At 52.9% G+C, this 19,821-nt stretch overlaps 2 protein-coding genes across 2 annotated transcripts in view; one reads left to right on the forward strand and one right to left on the reverse strand.

The window, feature by feature from the left end:
* Positions 1-800, reverse strand: part of LOC146421459 (kinesin-like protein KIFC1) — a 36,168-nt gene extending 35,368 nt beyond the window's left edge. Inside the window, exon 1 of the mRNA XM_085047153.1 lies at positions 787-800. Within this exon, the coding sequence (XP_084903279.1) occupies positions 787-800 (14 nt within the window). The remainder of the gene's footprint in view (positions 1-786) is intronic.
* Positions 801-10,515: 9,715 nt separating this feature from the next.
* LOC146421460 (carboxy-terminal kinesin 2-like) overlaps positions 10,516-19,821 on the forward strand; it is a 37,443-nt gene continuing 28,137 nt past the window's right edge. The window contains exons 1-4 of the mRNA XM_085047327.1: positions 10,516-10,699; positions 10,770-10,872; positions 13,754-13,798; positions 14,830-15,073. Of these exons, the coding sequence (XP_084903453.1) occupies positions 10,556-10,699; positions 10,770-10,872; positions 13,754-13,798; positions 14,830-15,073 (536 nt within the window). The 5' untranslated portion in view covers positions 10,516-10,555. The remainder of the gene's footprint in view (positions 10,700-10,769; positions 10,873-13,753; positions 13,799-14,829; positions 15,074-19,821) is intronic.

A 19,821-nucleotide genomic window follows, 5' to 3' on the forward strand; every position in this document is an offset into this window, starting at 1 on the left:
GGAATTTTGGGGGATTTTGGGATATTTTTGGGCTGTTTTAGGGCCGTTTTGGGGATGTTTTTTAGGGATTTTTTAGGGATTTTTTGGGCTCATTTTGGAGGATTTTGGGCCATTTTAGGGCCATTTTGGGGATTTTTTTTAGGGTTTTTTTTGCTCATTCAGGGCTGTTTTGAGCTATTTCAGGTCTGATTTTTTGGCTATTTTTGGTCTCAGTTTTGAGCTATTTTTGGGTTATTTTGGGCTGTTTTGGGGTTATTTTTGGGGTTATTTTTGGGGTTATTTTGGGGTTGTTTTGGGCTGGGTTTGGGCTGATTTTTGGGTTATTTTGGGGCTAGTTTGGGGCTAGTTTGGGGGTGGTTTGTTCTGATTTTTGGGCTATTTTTGGGGTTATTTTGGGTTATTTTGAGTTGGTTTGGAGCTATTTTGGGGCTGGTTTGGGGGTGGTTTGTACTGATTTTTGGGCTATTTTTGGGGTTATTTTAGGGCTGTTTTGGGATTATTTTTGGGCTATTTTGGGCTGATTTTTGGGGATATTTTGGGGCTATTTTGGGCTGGTTTTGGGCTATTTTGGGGCTGCTTTGGGGGTGGGGTTGAGCTATTTTTAGTCAGATTTTTTGGGCTAATTTTGGGCTACTTTGGGTTATTTTTGGTCTGATTTTTGGGCTATTTTTGGTCTGATTTTTGGGCTAATTTTTGGGCTATTTTTGGGCTGTTTTGGGGCTGCTTTTGGGGTGGTTTGGGGTGTTTTAGGGCAGTTTCGGGGTGGTTTTGGGACCATTTTAGGACCATTTTAGTGCCATTTCCGGGGTGTTTTTAGGGTCATTTTGGGACCATTTTAGGGCCATTCTGGGGGTGGTTTTAGGGCAGTTTTGGGGCTATTTTTGGGCAGTTTTGGGGCCATTTTATGGCTGGTTTTGGGCCATTTTGGGGCTGTTTTAGGGCCAGTTTTGGGCTGGTTTTTAGGGCCATTTTGGGACCCTTTTAGAGCCATTTTCGGGGTGGTTTCAGGGCAGTTTTAGGGCCATTCTCAGCCATTTTAGGGCTTTTTTTGGACTAGTTTTGGGGTGGTTTAGGGCAGTTTTGGGGCTGTTTTAGGGCCATTTTCAGGTTGGTTTTAGGGCCGTTTTGGGCCATTTTTGGGGTGGTTTAGGGCTGTTTTGGGACCATTTTAGGGCCATTTTTGGGGTGGTTTAGGGCTGTTTTGGGACCATTTTAGGGCCATTTTTGGGATGGTTTAGGGCAGTTTTAGGGCCATTTTGGGGCCATTTTAGGGCCATTTTTGGGCTGCTTTGGGACCATTTTAGGGCCATTTTCAGGTTGGTTTTGGGTTGGTTTTGATGCCATTTTAGGGCCATTTTGGGGTGGTTTTCGGGCAGTTTTGGGACCATTTTCGGGCCATTTTTGGGATGGTTTAGGGCAGTTTTGGGACCATTTTCAGGCCATTTTTGGGGTGGTTTTAGGACAGTTTTCAGGGTGGATTTGGGCTGGTTTTGGGGCAGTTTTAGGGCCGTTTTGGGCTGGTTTTAGTACCATTTTGGGGTGGTTTTAGGACCATTTTCAGGGCTGTTTTGGGGTAGTTTTTGAGCCGTTTTGGGGCCGTTTTGGGGCCATTTTCGGGGTGGTTTTAGGGCAGTTTTGGGGGCATTTGGGGGCCAATTTAGGGCCATTTTTGGGGCTGCTGTAGGCCCGTTCTCAGGGTGGTTTCTCAGCAGTTTCGGGGTGCTTTTGGGCTGCTTTTAGGGCCATTTTAGTGCCGGTTTTGGGTGCTTTTAGGGCAATTTTGGGGCCATTTTAGTTTTGGTGTTTGCCATTTTAGTGTTGTTTCTGTGCCATTTTTGAGATGGTTTTAGGGCTGTTTTGGGGTCGTTTTAGGACCATTTTCAGGGTGGATTTGGGGTGGTTTTAGGGCTGTTTTGGGGTGGGTTTAGGACCATTTTCGGGCTGGTTTTGGGGCCATTTTGGGGCTGTTTTAGGGCCATTTTGGGGTGGTTTTGGGGCCATTTTGGGGTGGCTTTAGGGCCATTTTGGGCTGGTTTTAGTACCATTTTGCGGTGGTTTTGGGGCCGTTTTCGGGCTGGTTTTGGGGCCATTTCTGGGTGGGTTTAGGGCTCTTTTTGGGGTGGTTTTAGGGCCATTTTGGGGCTGGTTTTGGGGTGGTTTTTGGGCCATTTTTGGAGTGGTTTTGGGATGGTTTTAGGGCTGTTTGGGGTAATTTTCGGGGTGGTTTTGGGGCAGTTTTCAGGCTGGTTTTGGGGTGGTTTTGGTTTGGGGTTTTGGGTGGTTTGGGTTTTTGGGGTGGTTTTGGGTTTTGGTGGTTTGGGGTGGTTTGGGCTGTTTTCGGGTGGTTTTCGGATGGTTTAGGGCTGTTTTTGGGGTGGTTTTGGGGTCGATTTTGGGCTGGTTTTTGGGCTGTTTTTGGGGTGGTTTTTGGGGTGGTTTTCAGGTCGTTTTGGGGTGGTTTTGGGGCCATTTTGGGGTGGCTTTAGGGCCATTTTGGGCTGGTTTTAGTACCTTTTTGGGGTGGTTTTGGGGCTGTTTTTGGGGACATTTTTGGGCTGGTTTTGGGGCCATTTTCGGGCCATTTTGGGCTGGTTTTGGGGCTATTTCAGGCTGGTTTTGGGATGGTTTTAGGCCTGTTTGGGGTAATTTTTGGGATGGTTTTGGGGCAGTTTTCAGGCTGTTTTTGGGGTGGTTTTGGGGCCGTTTTGGGGCCATTTCTGGGTGGGTTTGGGGCTCTTTTTGGGGTGGTTTTAGGGCCGTTTTGGGACTGGTTTTGGGGTGGTTTTTGGGCCATTTTCAGGCTGTTTTGGGGTGGGTTTTGGGCGATTTTTGGAGTGGTTTTGGGATGATTTTAGGGCTGTTTGGGGTTATTTTTGGGGTGGTTTTGGGGCAGTTTTCAGGCTGTTTTTGGGCTGGCTTTGGGGTGGTTTTGGGGTGGCTTTAGGGCCATTTTGGGCTGATTTTAGTACCATTTTTGGGCTGGTTTTGGGGTGGGTTTCAGGCTGGTTTTGGGGTCATTTTTGGGTGGCTTTAGGGCTGGTTTTGGGGTGGTTTTAGGGCCATTTTTGGGGTGGTTTTGGGGCCGTTTAGGGTTGGTTTTAGGGATGTTTTGGGGTGGTTTTAGGGTGATTTTAGGGCTGTTTGGGGTGGTTTTGGAGTCGTTTTAGGGCCATTTTGGGTTGGTTTTAGGGCTGTTTGGGTGGTTTTGGGTGTTTTGGGTGGTTTTGGGTGTTTTGGGGTTTGGTGGTTTTGGGCTGGTTTTGGGCTGGTTTTGGGCTGGTTTTGGGGCTGTTTTGGGGCCATTTCAGGCTGGTTTTGGGTTCCCCACCTTCTTGACAACGCCCAGGTAGAGCAGGCCGTCTGTCCAGCGCGCCAACACGTCCTGTCCCTCCCCAATCCTGGGGGGCTGCGGGGGGAACAGGGACCCCCCGAGAGGGGCTGCCATGGCATCCCGGGGCTGAGCCCAAATCTGAGAGTGAGAGACCAAAATTGGGGAGTTAGAGAACAAAATCACAGAGTTAGAGACCAAAATCACAGAGTTAGAGACCAAAATCCATGAGTTAGAGACCAAAATCCATGAGTTAGAGACCAAAATCCATGAGTTAGAGAACAAAATCCATGAGTTAGAGAACAAAATCCATGAGTTAGAGACCAAAGTCGGGGAGTTAGAGACCAAAATCCCACAGTTAGAGCCCAAAATGTGGCTGGGACCCCGAAATCCCACAGTTAGACCCAAAATCCCACAGTTAGAGCCCAAAATCCCACAGTGAGACACCAAAATCCCACAGTGAGACACCAAAATCCCACAGTGAGACACCAAAATCCCACAGTGAGATCCCAAAATGGGGCTGGGAGCCCAAAATCCATGAGTTAGACCCCAAAATCCCACAGTTGGAGCCCAAAATCCCACAGTGAGACACCAAAATCCCACAGTGAGACACCAAAATCCCACAGTGAGACACCAAAATCCCACAATTAGACACCAAAATGGGGCTGGGAACCCAAAATCCCACAGTTAGAGCCCAAAATGGGGATTGGGAGCCCAAAATCCGAGAGCTGGACCCCAAATTAGGGGTTGGGAACCCAAAATCCCAGAGTTGGACCCAAAAATGGGGTTTGGGACCCCAAAATCTGAGAGTTAGACCCCAAATTGGGGTTTGGGATCCCAAAATGGGAATGACACCCCAAAAATGAGGTTTTGGACCCCAAAATCTGAGAGTTAGCCCCAAAATCCCAGAGTTGGACCCAAAAATGGGGTTTGGGACCCCAAAATCCACCAGTTAGACCCCAAATTGGGGAGTTGGGATCCCCAAATGGGAATGACACCCCAAAAATGGGGTTTGGGACCCCAAAATCTGAGAGTTAGACCCCAAAATTGGGGAGTTGGGATCCCAAAATGGGAATGACACCCCAAAATTGGGGTTTGGGACCCCAAAATCTGAGAGTTAGACCTGAAATTGGGGAGTTGGGATCCCCAAAATGGGAATTACACCCAAAAATGGGGGATTGGGGGATTGGGGGATTGGGACCCCAAAATCTGAGAGTTAGACCCCAAAATTGGGGAGTTGGGATCCCAAAATCCATGAGTTAGACCCCAAATTGGGAAAGAATGTAGGGCTGGGACCCCAAAATCCCAGAGTTGGACCCAAAAATGGGGAGTTGGGACCCCAAAATCTGAGAGTTAGACCTGAAATTGGTGGGTTGGGATCCCAAAATGGGAATGACACCCCAAAAATGGGGTCTGGGACCCCAAAATCCACCAGTTAGACCCCAAATTGGGGAGTTGGGATCCCCAAATGGGAATGACACCCCAAAACTGGGGTTTGGGACCCCAAAATCTGAGAGTTAGCCCCAAAACTGGGGAGTTGAGATCCCAAAATCTAAGAGTTAGACCCCAAATTGGGGAGTTGGGACCCCAAAATGGGAATTACACCCAAAACTGGGGGGGATTGGGACCCCAAAATTTGGGTTACACCCCAAAACTGGGGGTGGTTGGGGGGCGATCAGGGGGTCCCAGTTTGGGGTGTCCCAGTCTGGGATCTCCATTTTTTGGGGTCCCAGTTTGGGGTGTCCCAGTCTGGGATCTCCATTTTTTGGGGTCCCAGTTTGGGGTTGGGGTCCCATTTTGGGAAGTATCTCAGTTTTGGGGTGTCCTGCCTGGGGGCAATCCCAGTTTTGGAGGGTCCCGTTTAGGGGGTCCCATTTTGGGATCTCCCATTTTGGGGGATGGTCCCGTTTGGGGTGCTCCCTTTTAGGGGATCCCGGTTTTGGGGTGCTCCCTTTTAGGGGGTCCCGTTTGGGATGTCCTTTTGGGGGGTCCCATTTTGGGATACTCCTCTTTAAGGGGGTCCAGGTTTGGGGGTTGTCCCATTTTTGGGGGGTCCCGTTTGGGGCGAGGGTCCCGTTTTGGGGTGCTCCCTTTCAGGGGGTCCCGTTTTGGGATATCCCACTTTAGGGGGTCCCATTTGGGATGTCCCTTTTAGGGGTGTCACATTTTGGGATGTCCCTTTTAGGGTGTCCCATTTTGGGATTCCCCTCTTTAGGGGTGTCCCATTTTGGGATATCTCACTTCAGGGGGTCCCGTTTTGGGATATCCCACTTTAGGGGGTCCCATTTGGGATGTCCCTTTTAGGGGTGTCCCGTTTTGGGGATATCCAGGTTTGGGGGTATCCCATCTTTTGGGGGGTGTCCCATTTTTGGGGGGGTCCCGTTTTGGGGTGTCCAGCTTTGGGGTGTCCCATTTTGGGGTGTCCCTTTCCGGGGGGATTGCCCGTTTTGGGGGATGTCCCGTTTTAGGGGGTCCCATTTTAGGGGTGTCCCGTTTTAGGGGATGTCCCGTTTTGGGGTGTCCAGCTTTGGGATGTCCCATTTTGGGGGGATTGCCCGTTTGGGGTGTCCCGTTTTAGGGGGGTGTCCAGCTTTGGGGTGTCCCGTTTTGGGGTGCCCAGCTTTGGGGTGTCCCATTTTGGGGTGTCCCTTTCTGGGGGGACTGCCCGTTTGGGGGTGTCCCGTTTTAGGGACATCCCGTTGGGGGGTGCCTAGTTTTGGGGTGCCCCCATTTCAGGGGGTCCCGTTTCAGGGGGTGCCCAGTTTTGGGGTGTCCCGTTTTAGGGGATGTCCCGTTTTGGGGTGTCCCATTTTGGGGTGTCCCTTTCCAGAGGGATTGCCCATTTGGGGTGTCCCGTTTTAGGGAGTCCCGTTTTAGGGGGTGTGTCCCATTTTGGGGTGTCCCTTTCCGGGGGGATTGCCCGTTTGGGGGTGTCCCGTTTTAGGGATATCCCCTTGGGGGGTGCCCAGTTTTGGGGTGTCCCATTTTTGGGGGTCTCCTTTGGGGTTTGGGTCCCATTTGGGGTCCCGTTTTGGGATGCTCCCATTTTAGGGAAAGTCCCATTTTTGGGGTGAGTGTCCTTTTTTTGGGGGGCATTTTTGGGGGATCCCACCCTCAGGGGTCCCGTTTTTGGGGGTGTCCCGTTTTTGGGGTGTCCCATGACAAGTCCCGTTTTTTGGGGTCCCTTTTTTTGGGAGGGAGTGTCCTTTCCTGGGGGTCCCGTTTGGGGGGCGTGTCCCGTTTTGGGGGATCCCATTTTGGGGTGTCCCATCTTCAGGGGTCCCGTTTTTGGGGGTGTCCGTTTTTGGGGGGAAGAGCTCCATTTTTAGGAGGGGTGTCCCCGTTTTTGGGGGTCCCTTTTTGGTGGGGATGTCCCTTTTTGGGGGTCCCTTTTTTGGGGGTCCCTTTTTGGGGGGGATGTCCCCGTTTTTGGGGGGGATGTCCCTTTTTTTGGGGGTCCCTTTTTGGGGGGATGTCCCTTTTTTGGGGGTCCCTTTTTTGGGGGTCCCTTTTTGGTGGGGATGTCCCTTTTTTGGGGGATTCCCTTTTTTGGGGGAGCTCCCATTTTTGGGGAGGGTTATCTCTTTTTTGAAGGGCTCCCGAATTTGGGGGGCTCCCTTGCCAGGAGGGGTTATCCCATTTTGGGGCAGTTATCCATTTTTTGGGGAGGCTTGTCCCGTTTCTGGGGGTCCTTTCTTTTGGGGGGGTCCCGTTTTTGGGGGGTTATCCCTTTTTTGGGGGATTACCCCATTTGGGGGGTCATGTCCGCCTCTGAGGGTCTCATTTTAGGGGTTCCCCTTTTGGGGTGGTTCAAGTTTTGGGGGAAATCCCATCCCCAGGGGTCCCATTTCGGGGCGTTACGATTTCTGGGGTCCCATTTTGGGGGTCCCGTTTCTGGGGGGATCCCTTCTTTTGGGGTGACGTCCCTTTTTGGGAGCAGGTCCCGTTTTTTGGGGAGATGTCCCATTTCTGGGGGAGGTTGATCCCATATTCGGGGGGGTTGATCCCATTTTTTGGGCTGTCTCCCATATTTTTGGGGTGTTTATCCCATATTTTTGGGGTGTTTATCCCATATTTTTGGGGTGTCTATCCCATATTTTTGGGGTGTTTATCCCATATTTTGGGGGTTTATCTCATTTTTGGGAGTCTATCCCATATTTTAGGGTGTCTATCCCATATTTTGGGGTTTCTATCCCAATTCCGCGGCCGGGCTGTCCCGCGCGGGGCTCGGGGGGCTCACGGCGGCAGCGGGGATGTCCCAAGGGTGTCACCGGGGTGTCACCGGGGCTGTCCTGCCCGTCCCGTCTGGTCCCGGGGTGTCACCGCGGGTGTCCTGCCTGTCACCGCGGGTGTCCTGCCCGTCCCGTCCCGGGGCTGTCACCGGGGATGTCCTGCCCGTCCCGGGGGTCTCCTGCCCGTCCGGTCCCGGGGGGGTCACGGGGATGTCCCAGGGCTGTCCTGCCCGTCCCGTCCAGTCTCAGGGGTGTCACCGGGGGTGTGCTGCCTGTCACCGGGGCTGTCCTGCCCGCCCCGTCCCGAGGGGTGTCACCGGGGATGTCCCAGGGCTGTCCTGCCTGTCACCGGGGCTGTCCTGCCCGTCCCGGAGGTGTCCTGTCCGGTCCTGGGGGGTCGCGGGGCTGTCCTGCCTGTCACCGGGCTGTCCCCGCGCCTGTCCGGTCCCGGGGGGTCCCAGGGGTGTCACCGGGCTGTCCTGCCTGTCACCGGGCTGTCCTGCCTGTCCCAGGGGTGTCACCGGGCTGTCCCCGTCCCTCTCCGGTCCCGGGGGTGTCCCAGGGGTGTCCTGCCTGTCCCGGGGGTGTCCCAGGGGTGTCACCGGGCTGTCCCCGTCCCTCTCCGGTCCCGGGGGGTCGCGGGGCTGTCCTGCCTGTCACCGGGCTGTCCTGCCTGTCCCGAGGGTGTCCCAGGGGTGTCACCGGGCTGTCCCCGTCCCTGTCCGGTCCCGGGGGGTCGCGGGGCTGTCCTGCCTGTCCCAGGGGTGTCCCAGGGGTGTCACCGGGCTGTCCCCGTCCCTGTCCGGTCCCGGGGGGTCCCAGGGGTGTCCTGCCTGTCCCAGGGGTGTCACCGGGCTGTCCCCGTCCCTGTCCGGTCCCGGGGGGTCGCGGCCCTGCGGCGGCGGCGATCGGCGGGGCAGTGACGCAGCAGCGGCGGCGCGGGGGGGCGGGGGGGGCCGAGGGACGGCGGCACGGTGACACCCTGGGGACACGCTGGGGACACGCTGGGGACACCTGGGGACAGCCCGGGGCTCCCCGCGGCCCTGCCGGGGGTTTCGGGGGGCTGGGTTGGGCTGGGGAGCCAAAAATCCCCCCAAAATGCGCTGCCCCCGCCCCCCGCGCTGCTCCGGCGGCACGGAGCCACGCCCACTGCGGGCTAAGCCACGCCCACAGTGACTCAAACCACGCCCCCTTAACTCACCCGCAGCCGCTGCTGCAGAGGGCGGGGCCACGCCCACGGCAAAGCCACGCCCACTCCGGCAAACCACGCCTACTCGGACAGGCAAAGTTACGTGGCCATGCCCACAGGTGAAGCCACGCCCACTCCACACAAGCCACGCCCATCGCAATGACGTATGTGGATCGGCCGCGCCCCTGGCCACGCCCACCTCCGAACGCCCACTTAACTCCCGGAGCCCCGCGGCTGCATAGGCCACGCCCACCGCGCGCAGACCACGCCCACTCCGGTCAGGCCACGCCCACCGCACCCAGACCACGCCCACAAAGGGCACGCCCGCCGCTGTTCACCATTCAGGCCACGCCCCCTCCGACAAACCACGCCCCTTGCGGTCGGGCCACGCCCCCTCCCCTCGGCCCGCTGGGATTTTGGGGAGATTTGGGGGATTTTTGGGGCTGAAATGAGGGTCTGGGGGCGGCTGAGGGGTTGGGGAGGTTTTGGGGGACTGAGGAGGGTTTAGGAGGGGTTTGGGGTGAGTTTGGGAGGGCTGAGGAGGATTGAAGGGGGATTTGGGGTGGATTTGGGGAGGTTTGGGGTAGATTTGAGGATGTCAGTGGAGGATTTGAGGATGTTTGGGGTAAATTTGAGGAGGTTTGGGGTAAATTTGAGGATGTTTGTGGAAGATTTGAGGACATTTGGGGTCGATTTGAGGAGTATTGGGGTGGATTTGGGGATGTTAATGGACGATATGAGGATGTGTTTGGAAGATTAGAGGAGGTTTGGGGTAAATTTGAGGGTATTTGAGGAAAATTTGAGGATGTTAGTGGAGGCCTTGAGGATATTTGGGGAAGATTTGGGGATGTTTGGGGTAAATTTGAGGATTTTTGGGGTGAATTTGGGGATAGTTGGGGTAAATTTGAGGATGTTTTCGGAAGACTTGAGGATGTTTGTGGAGGATTTGGGGAGGTTTGGGGTGGGTTTGAGGAGTATTGTGGATTTGGGGATGTTTGGGGTAAATTTGAGGACTTTGCGGGAAGATTTGAGGATGTCAGTGGAGGATTTGAGGATATTTGGGGAAGATTTGGGGATATTTGGGGTAAACTTGAGGAGGTTTGGGGTGGATTTGAGGATTTTGGGGGGAATTTGGGGATTTTTGGGGTGAATTTGAGGATGGTTGGGGTAAATCTGAGGAGGTTTAGATTAGACTTGAGGAGGTTTGGGGTAAATTTGAGGAGGTTTGGTGTAGATTTGAGGAGGTTTGGGGATGTTTGGGGATTTTTGGGATGGATTTGGGGAGGCTTGGAGGGGATTTGGAGTGAATTTGAGGAGGTTTGGGGTCGATTTGAGGAGTATTGGGGTGCATTTGGGGATGTTAGTGGAGGATTTGAGGGTGTTTTTAGAAGATTAGAGGGTGTTTGGGGTAAATCTGAGGCTATTTGGGGAAGATTTGAGGATGTTTGTGGAGGATTTGGGGCTGTCCGGGCAGTGGGCGGGGCTTACCCAGACCACGCCCCTCCCGCCCCGCCCACCCCAACCAAAACAACTCGGCGCCGACAGAACCATGCCACTCACCAAGCCCCGCCCCTAGCCCCGCCCCCTCCCCGCTCAGCCAATCACCGCCCTCCCCCTCCGCGCAAACCCCGCCCCCCTCAGCCGTTATCCCTTGGCGGGCGAACTCCCCTCCCTCCCTAACCCCGCCCCTCGCTCCCATTGGCCGAGCCGCGCTGGAGGGCGGAGCCACCCCCCCAGCTCGCCCCGCCATTGGCCGAGCGCCGCTCCCCGCTGGGCGCGCGGCGGTTCGAAGGCGCGCGGGGCAAGATGGCGGCGGCGCCTCAGGCGGGTCCCGCAGCCGCGGCCGGGCCGCCCTCGGCCTCCTCGCGGCTGCCGGTGTCCCGCAGCCGGGAGAAGCGGCCCCCGTCGTGCCCCGGCCCGGTGGGGCCCGCGGCGGGGCCTCCCCAGCAGGTGCGGGGCGCTGGGCGGGCGGGTGTGCGGCGGCGGGCCCCGCGCGCCTGACGCCGTTTGTCGCTCGCAGAAACGCTCCCGGACCGGCCTGGGCCCCGCGAGCAGCAAGGCCGCGCCCAAGGGCCCCAACAGGCCGCCGCTCAAGGCGCTCGGGCCCGCCGCCGGCAAGAACGGTACCGGACCGGGCGGTACGGGGGGTAAAGGGGACTTTAAACGGGATTTGGGGCTGTTAGAGGAGGGTTTGGGGTGGGTAAAGGGGATAAAGGGGCATTTCGGAGAGGTTAGAAGGGGTTTGGGGTGGGTAAAGGGGATAAAGGAGGGTTTGAAGGAGTATTTTGGGGAGGCTGAAGGGCATTTTGGGGGATTTAAGGAGGTTTGTGAGGCTTTTGGGGTTTAATGGGGACTTTGGGGTTGGTTAAAGGGGACTTTGGGATTGAATAAGGGCGAATTTGGGGTTTAATGGGGACTTTAGCATTGGTTAATGGGGACTTTGGGGTTGGTTAAAGGAGACTTTGGGGTTTAAAGGGGACTTTGGGGTTGGTTACAGGGGATAAAGAAGGTTTGGGGGTGCAAAGGAGGGTTTGAAGGAGTATTTTAGGGAGTTTGAAAGGGCTTTGGGGGATTTAAGGAGGTTTTTGAGGCTTTGGGGGTTTAATGGGGACTTTGGGGTTGGTTAAAGGAGACTTTGGGGTTGGTTAAAGGAGACTTTGGGGTTAATGGGGACTTTAGGGTTGGTTAAAGAGGATTTTGGGGTTGGTTAAAGGGGATAAAGGTGGTTTGGGGGTGCAAAGGAGACTTTGAAGGAGCATTTTGGGGAGGTTAAAGGGGATTTTGGGGGATTTAAGGAGGTTTGTGAGCCTTTTGGGGTTTAATGAGGACTTTAGGGTTGGTTAATGGGGTCTTTGGGGTTGATTAATGGAGACTTTGGGGTTTAATGGGGACTTTGGGGTTGGTTAAAGGAGAATTTGGGGTTTAATGGAGAATTTGGAGTTGATTAATGGGGAATTTGGGGTTTAATGGGGACTTTGGGGTTGATTAATGGGGAATTTGGGGTTTAATGGGGACTTTGGGGTTGGTTAAAGGAGACTTTGGGGTTGGTTAAAGAGGATAAAGGTGGTTTGAGGGTGTAAAGGCAGGTTTGAAGGAGCATTTTGGGGAGGTTGAAGGGGATTTTGGGGGATTTAAGGAGGTTTGTGAGCCTTTTGGGGTTCAATGAGGACTTTAGGGTTGGTTAGTGGGGTCTTTGGGGTTGATTAAGGGAGACTTTGGGATTGATTAAAAGGAATAAAGGAGATCTGGTAAAGAGAAACGGTGAGAGGGAACTCACAGGCAGTCTCAATATGAGATATAAAGTAAGCTCCATTTTATTTCACCAAACGAGAGACTTACATACTGTTACAGAAGTTACTATTCATAGTTACACACACACCTGCAGCTGTTCTCACACACTCAGGGATCCTCCTGCTAACTCCCTTATTCTTTTCTCATAACACTCCTGACTCCTAATCTTTCTCATGGCATTCTTCCCACAGAACATTCTCAGGCAAACAAACCACTGCAGCTTGTTGGAATTTTACTGAGGCCTGGGAATGGTGAAGCCTTGCTCAGGCTTGCTCAGTTAGCATGAGTTTTGCTGGAAAACTGCGTTTTCCAACAATCTGGGAGTGTAAAGGAGGGTTTGAAGGAGTGTTTTGGGGAGGTTAAAGGGGATTTTGGGAGATTCAAGGAGGTTTGTGAGGCTTTTGGGGTTTAATGGGGACTTTGGGATTGGTTAAAGGGGATAAAGGTGGTTTGGGGTGCAAAGGAGGGTTTGAAGGAGTGTTTTGGGGAGGTTAAAGGGTTTTTTTGGGGATTTAAGGAGGTTTGTGAGCCTTTTGGGGTTTAATGAGGACTTTAGCGTTGGTTAATGGGATCTTTGGGGTTGATTAAGGGAGACTTTGGGATTGATTAAAAGGAATAAAGGAGATGTGGGGGTGTAAAGGAGGGTTTGAAGGAGTATTTTGGGGAGGTTAAAGGGTTTTTTTGGGGGGATTTAAGGAGGTTTGTGAGGCTTTTGGGGTTTAATGGGGACTTTGGGGTTGGTTAAAGGGGATAAAGGTGGTTTGAGGGGATAAAGGAGAGTTTGAAGGAGTGTTTTGGGGAGGTTAAAGGGTTTTTTTGGGGGGATTTAAGGAGGTTTGTGAGGCTTTTGGGGGTTAATGGGGACTTTGGGGTTTAAAGACTTTTAGGTTAAAGGGGTCGAGGAGGTTCCCGAAGGGATTTAGGGTTCAATGGGGCATTTGGGGGAGTTAAAGGGGATTTGGGAGGTTTAGTGAGGTTTTTGGCCATTAAAGGGTGTTTGGGAGGATTAATGGGGTGTTTGGGTCACTTGGGGGGTCTTGGGGACATTTGGGGGACCAAAGGGGGCTTAGCGTGATTAAAGGGAGTTTTGGGGAATTTGGGGAGTTAAAGGGAGTTTTGGGGGAGTTAAAGGGGATTTGGAGGAGTTTTGGGATATTTGGGGGATTTGGGGAGTTTTGGGATATTTGGGGGATTTGGAGTGAAAGGGGATTTTGGGGAATTTGGGGGAGTTAAAGGGATTTGGGGGAGTGAAAGGGGATTTTGGGGGATTTGGGGGAGTTAAAGGGAATTTTGGGGGGTTTGGGGGAGTTAAAGGAATTTGGGGGATTTAGGGAGTTAAAGGGAATTTAGGGGCATTACAAGGAGTTTTGGGATATTTGGGGGAGTTAAAGGGGATTTTGGGGGAGTTAACGGGATTTGGGGGAGTTGAAGGGAAGTTTGGGGATTGGGGAGTTAAGGGGTTTTGGGAATTTCGGGGAGTTAAATGGGATTTTGGGGGAGTTAAAGGGGATTTGGGGGCAATTTGGGGGAGTTGAAGAGAGTTTTGGGATATTTGGGGAAAATTTTAGGACAACTGGGGGGGAATTTTGGGACAGTTGGGGGTAATTTTGGGGGTCAATGGGGTCTGGAGGTGCAGAGGAGGTCAAACCCCCCAAATGTCCCCTAACCCCCTGAAATGTCCCCTAAACCCCCCAATGTCCCCTGTCCCCCCAGATGGCCCCCGCAAGGCAGCGACAGTGGCAGCTGCTCCTCGGGCAGGTGAGAGCCGAGACCCCACAGTGTCCCCAAGGCCACTTCTGGTGTCCCCAGTGTCCCCAGTGCTCCTTCCCGACGTCCCCAAGGCCACTTTGGATGTCCCCAGTGTCCCCAGTGCTCCTTCCCGATGTCCCCAAGGCCATTTCTGGTGTCCCCAGTGTCCCCAGTGCTCCTTCCCGATGTCCCCAAGGCCATTTTGGATGTCCCCAGTGTCCCCAGTGCTCCTTCCCGATGTCCCCAAGGCCATTTCTGGTGTCCCCAGTGTCCCCAGTGCTCCTTCCCGATGTCCCCAAGGCCACTTTGGATGTCCCCAGTGTCCCCAACGCCCCCCTGTTAATGTCCCCAAACACCTCCTGCCACATCCCCAACACCCCCCATGTCCTTAAAGCCTCTCCTTGAGGTCCCCAAATCCCCCTCCTGATGTCCCCAGTGTCCCCAAATCCCCGTCCCACACCCCAGGATCCCCTCCTGATGTCCCCAAGGCCACCCCTGATGTCCCCAAATTCCCCTTTGACACCCCAATTCCCCCCCAGTGTCTCCAAGTTCCCTGTCCCCAGTGTCCCCAAGAACCCCCCTAATGTCCCCAAGGCCTCCTTTTCTTGTCCCCAAATTCCCTTCCCACACCCCAGGACCTCTCTCCCCGCTGTCCCCAAGGCCACCCCAATGTCCCCAAGGCCCCCCTTCTCTTGTCCCCAAGCCCCTCCTGCTGTTCCCAAGCCCATTCCAATGTCCCTAAGACCATTCCGATGTCGCTGAGGCCACCCTGATGTCCCCAAACCCCAACCCGTGGTGTCCCCAAGCCCCTCCTGCTGTCCCCAAGGCCACTGCAGTGTCCCCAGGTCCCCCCTTTCTTGTCCCCAAGCCCCTCCCGCTGTCCCCAAGCCTTTCCTGATGTCCCCAAGCTGCTCCTGGTGTCCCCAAGGCCACCCCGATGTCCCCAAGCCTCTCCCTGATGTCCCCAAGCCCCTCTGCTGTCCCCAACCCTTGGTGTCCCCAAGCCCCTCCGGTGTCCCCAACCCGTGGTGTCCCCCCAGGCTCTGTCCCCTCAGGCACGGCCGCCACCAAGGGTGCCCCGAAGCGTCCCACGTGGGACCTGCGGGGACAGGTTGGGGACCTGCGGGAGGCGCTGGGCGAGGCCAGGGAGAAGCTGCAGGGGCTGGACCTGGAGAAACGGCAGCTGGAGAGCGGCAACCGCGAGCTGAGACAGCGCCTGGAGCAGCTGCAGAGGGAGCTCCGGGACAGGGAGCGGCGGGAGAAGGGACTGAGCACCAGGGTCGGGTGAGGAAAGGGTTAAAATCCATCCAAAACTGCCCCAAATCCATCCCAAACTGCCCCAAATCCCCGAGCTGAGACACCGCCTGGAGCAGCTGCAGAGGGAGCTCCGGGACAGGGAGAGACGGGAGAAGGGACTGAGCACCAGGGTCGGGTGAGGAAAGGGTTAAAGTGTATCAAAATCCTGAAAAATCCATCCAAAACTGCCCCAAATCCTGAAAAACTGCCCCAAATCTATCCAAAACTGCCCCAAATCCTGAAAAACTGCCCCAAATCCATCCAAAACTGCCCCAAATCCTGAAAAACTGCCCCAAATCCATCCAAAACTGCCCCAAATCCTGAAAAACTGCCCCAAATCCATCCAAAACTGCCCCAAACCCCCGAGCTGAGACAGCGCCTGGAGCAGCTGCAGAGGGAGCTCCGGGACAGGGAGAGACGGGAGAAGGGACTCAGCACCAGGGTCGGGTGAGGAAAGGGTTAAAATCCATCCAAAACTGCCCCAAATCCATCCCAAACTGCCCCAAATCCATCCCAAACTGCCCCAAATCCCCGAGCTCAGACAGCGCCTGGAGCAGCTGCAGAGGGAGCTCCGGGACAGGGAGCGGCGGGAGAAGGGATTGAGCACCAGGGTCGGGTGAGGAATGGGTTAAAATCCATCCAAAACTGCCCCAAATCCTGAAAAACTGCCCCAAATCCATCCAAATTCCACTCTTGAGGGAGCTGAGGGACCAGGAGAGACAGGAGAAGGGCCTCAGCAGCAGGGTTGGTGAGGAAAGGATCTAAATCCTGAAAAACCTGACCAAAATCCATCAAAACTGCCCCAAATCCACTTAAGACCATCTAAAATCCATCCAAAACTACCCAAAATCCATCCAATCCCCCCTCCTGAGGGAGCTGAGGGACAGGGAGAGACAGAAGGGACTCAGCTCAAGGGTCAGGTGAGGAAAGGACCCAAAATCCATCAAAAACTACCCCAATATCCATTTAAAACCACCTAAAATGCATCCAAAGCTGCCCCAAATCCATCCAAAACTGCCCCAAACCCCCGAGCTCAGACACCACCTGGAGCAGCTGCAGAGGGAGCTCCGGGACAGGGAGAGACGGGAGAAGGGACTGAGCACCAGGGTCGGGTGAGAAATGGGTTAAAATGTATCCAAATCCATCAAAAATCCATCCAAAACTGCCCAAAATCCATCAAAAACTGCCCCAAATCCACTCCTGAGGGAGCTGAGGGATAGGGAGCAGCGGGAGAAGGGACTCAGCACCAGGGTAGGGTGAGGAATGGGTTAAAATGTATCAAAATCCTATAAAATCTGAGCAAAATCCATCAAAAACTGCCCCAAATCCACTCCTGAGGGACAGGGAGAGATGGGAGAAGGGACTGAGCACCAGGGTCGGGTGAGGAATGGGTTAAAATGTATCCAGAACTGCCCCAAATCCATCCAAAACTGCCCCAAATCCACTCCTGAGGGAGCTGAGGGATAGGGAGCAGCGGGAGAAGGGACTCAGCAGCAGGGTCAGGTGAGGAATGGGTTAAAGTGTATCCAAATCCTGAAAAATCTGAGCAAAATCCATCCAAAACTGCCCCAGATCCCTGAGCTGAGGGACAGGGAGAGACAGGAGAAGGGGCTCAGCACCAGGGTTGGGTGAGGAAAGGGTTAAAATCCATCCAAAACTGCCCCAAATCCATCCAAAACTGCCCCAAATCCATCCAAAACTGCCCCAAATCCATCCAAAACTGCCCTAAATCCCCCTGCAGAGAGAGCTGAGGGATGGGAGAGACGGGAGAAGGGACTCAACAGCAGAGTGGGGTGAGGAATCCCTTAAAATTCATCAAAACTGACCAAAATCCATCAAAAACTGCCCCAAAGTCACTCCTGAGCGAGCTGAGGGACAGGGACTGACAGGAGAAGGGACTGAGCAGCAGAGTGGGTTGAGGAATCTGTTAAAATTCATCCAAAACTGCACCAAAATCCATCAAAAACTGCACCAAATCCCCATGCTGAGGGAGCTCAGGGACCGGGAGAGATGGGAGAAGGGACTCAACAGCAGAGTGGGGTGAGGAAATTATCCAAATCCTGAAAAACTGCACCAAATCCATCCAAAAAAGCACCAAATCCCTGAGCTGAGGGACAGGGAGCTCTGCAAGAAAGGACTGAGCAGCAGGGTTGGGTGAGGAATCCACTGAAATCCTGAAAAACTGACCAAAATCCATTTAAAATCCATCCAAAAGTGCCCAAAATCCATCCAAATTCCCACCCTGAGAGAGCTGAGGGACAGGGAGCGACGGGAGAAGTGACTGAACAGCAGAGTTGGGTGAGGAAATTATTAAAATCCTGAAAACCTGATCAAAATTCTGAAAAACCTGTCCAAAATCTGTCCTAATCCCCCTCCTGAGGGACCAGGAGAGACGGGAGGAGCCTCAGCACCAGGGTTGGGTGAGGAATCCACTGAAATCTATCAAAAACTGATCAAAATCCTGAAAAAAACTGACCAAAATCCATCCTAATGCCCCTGCTGAGGGAGCTGAGGGATAGGGAGAGATGGGAGAAGGGGCTGAGCAAGAGAGTGGGGTGAGGAAATTATCAAAATCTATCAAAAAAAGCACCAAATCCATCAAAAACTGACCCAAATCCCCTTCCTGAGGAAGCTGAGGGACAGGGAGAGACAGGAGAAGGGACTGAGCAGCAGGGTTGGGTGAGGAATGGACCCAAATCCTGAAAAATTGCACCAAAATCCACTTAAAATCCATCAAAACTGCCCAAAATCCACTGAAAACCACTGAAAATCCATCCAAAACTGCCCCAAATCCATCCTAATCCCCTTCCTGAGGAAGCTGAGAGTCAGAGAGATGGGAGAAGGGACTGAGCAGCAGGGTCAGTTGAGGAAAGGACCCAAAATCCATCAAAACCTGCCCCAATATCCACTTAAAACCACCTAAAATCCATCCAAAACTACCCCAAATCCATCCAAATCCCCTTCCTGAGGGAGCTGAGGGACAGGGAGAGATGGGAGAAGGGACTCAGCTCAAGGGTCAGGTGAGGAGTGTACTGAAATCCTGAAAAACCTGACCAAAATCCACTCAAAGTCCACTTAAACCTGCCCAAAAACCATCAAAATTAATCAAAACTGCCCCAAATCCCTCTCCTGAGGGAGCTGAGGGACAGGGAGTGCTGGGAGAAGAGCCTCAGCACCAGGGTTGGGTGAGGAATGGACCCAAAATCCATCAAAAATGCCCCAAATCCTCTAAAAATCCACTTAAAACCACTTAAAATCCATCAATATCCACTTAAACCTGCCCAAAACCCATCAAAATCCATCCAAACTGCCCCAAATTCCCCTCCTGAGGAAGCTGAGGGAGAGAAAGCTCCAGGAGAGCAACCTCAGCACCAGGGTTGGGTGAGGAATGGACCCAAAATCCTGAAAAACTGCCCCAAATTCATCCAAATCCTACCCAAATCCATCAGAATCCACTTTAAACCCCCAAAATCCAGCAAAAACTGCCCCAAAATCCCTCTGCAGGGGGAGCTGAGGGAGTTGGGTGAGGAAACACCCAAAATCCTAAAAAAACTGCTCAATATCCACTTAAAGTCCACTGAAAACCTTTTAAAATTGGTCAAAAATTGGCCAAAATCCATCCGAATTCACTTAAAACCTCACAAAATCAATCCAAAACTGCCCCAAATCCCCCAAAATCCTATTCTGGAGAGAGCAGGAATGGCAGGAAAGCAATCTCAGTATGTGTTAATGTAACCCCAAAATCCATCCAAAAACCCTCTAAAGATCCCCCAAATTTTCCCTAAAACTTTGAAAAAAAATTCCCCAATTCCCCCCAAATTTTTAGAAATTTCCCCAATTCCCCCCAAGTTTTCAGAAGTTTACCAAAATCCTTAATTTTCAAAATCTCTCAAAATGGGAATGTTCAAGGTCCTCTCAAGATTCCCTCAAAATTTCCCCAAAAGTCTTGAAAATATTTTGCAATTCCCCCAAAGTCATCCCAAATCCCCTCAAAAAGTTCCAAAAATTTCTTTCAGAACTCAAGATCCCCAAAATTCCCTCAGAACCTTTCCAAAAATCCCTGAAATTTCCCCAATTTATGTGGATTTCCCCCACAGTTTTAAGGTATTTTCCCCACAGTTTTATGGGATTTTCCCCACAGTTTTGTGGGATTTTCCCCCACAGTTTTAAGGAATTTTCCTCACAGTTTTACGTGTATTTTCCTCACAGTTTTAAGGGATTTCCTTCACAGTTTTACGTGTATTTTCCTCACAGTTTTGTGTGGATTTCCCTCACAATTTAATGGGATTTTCCCCCACAGTTTTACGTGGATTTCCCCCACAGTTTTACGGGGATTTCCCCCACAGTTTTACGGGGATTTCCCCCACAGTTTTACGGGGATTTCCCCCACAGTTTTACGGGGATTTCCCCCACAGTTTTACGGGGATTTCCCCCACAGTTTTACGGGGATTTCCCCCACAGTTTTATGGGATTTCCCCCCACAGTGTTATGGGATTTTCCCCCACAGTTTTAAGGGACTTTCCTCCACAGTTTTATGTTGATTTCCCCCACAGTTTCAAGGGACTTTCCTCCACAGTTTTATGGGATTTCCCCCACAGTTTTACATATATTTTCCTCACAGTTTAATGTGGATTTTCCCCACAATTTTAAGTGGATTCCCCCACACACTTTTAAGGGATTTCCCTCACAGTTTGGTGTGGATTTCCCCCACAATTTTACATGTATTTTCCTCACAG

The sequence above is a fragment of the Lichenostomus cassidix genome, unplaced genomic scaffold (genome assembly GCF_008360975.1).
Source record: "Lichenostomus cassidix isolate B80296 unplaced genomic scaffold, HeHo_3.0 HiC_scaffold_33, whole genome shotgun sequence".
NCBI classification, from domain to species: domain Eukaryota; kingdom Metazoa; phylum Chordata; class Aves; order Passeriformes; family Meliphagidae; genus Lichenostomus; species Lichenostomus cassidix.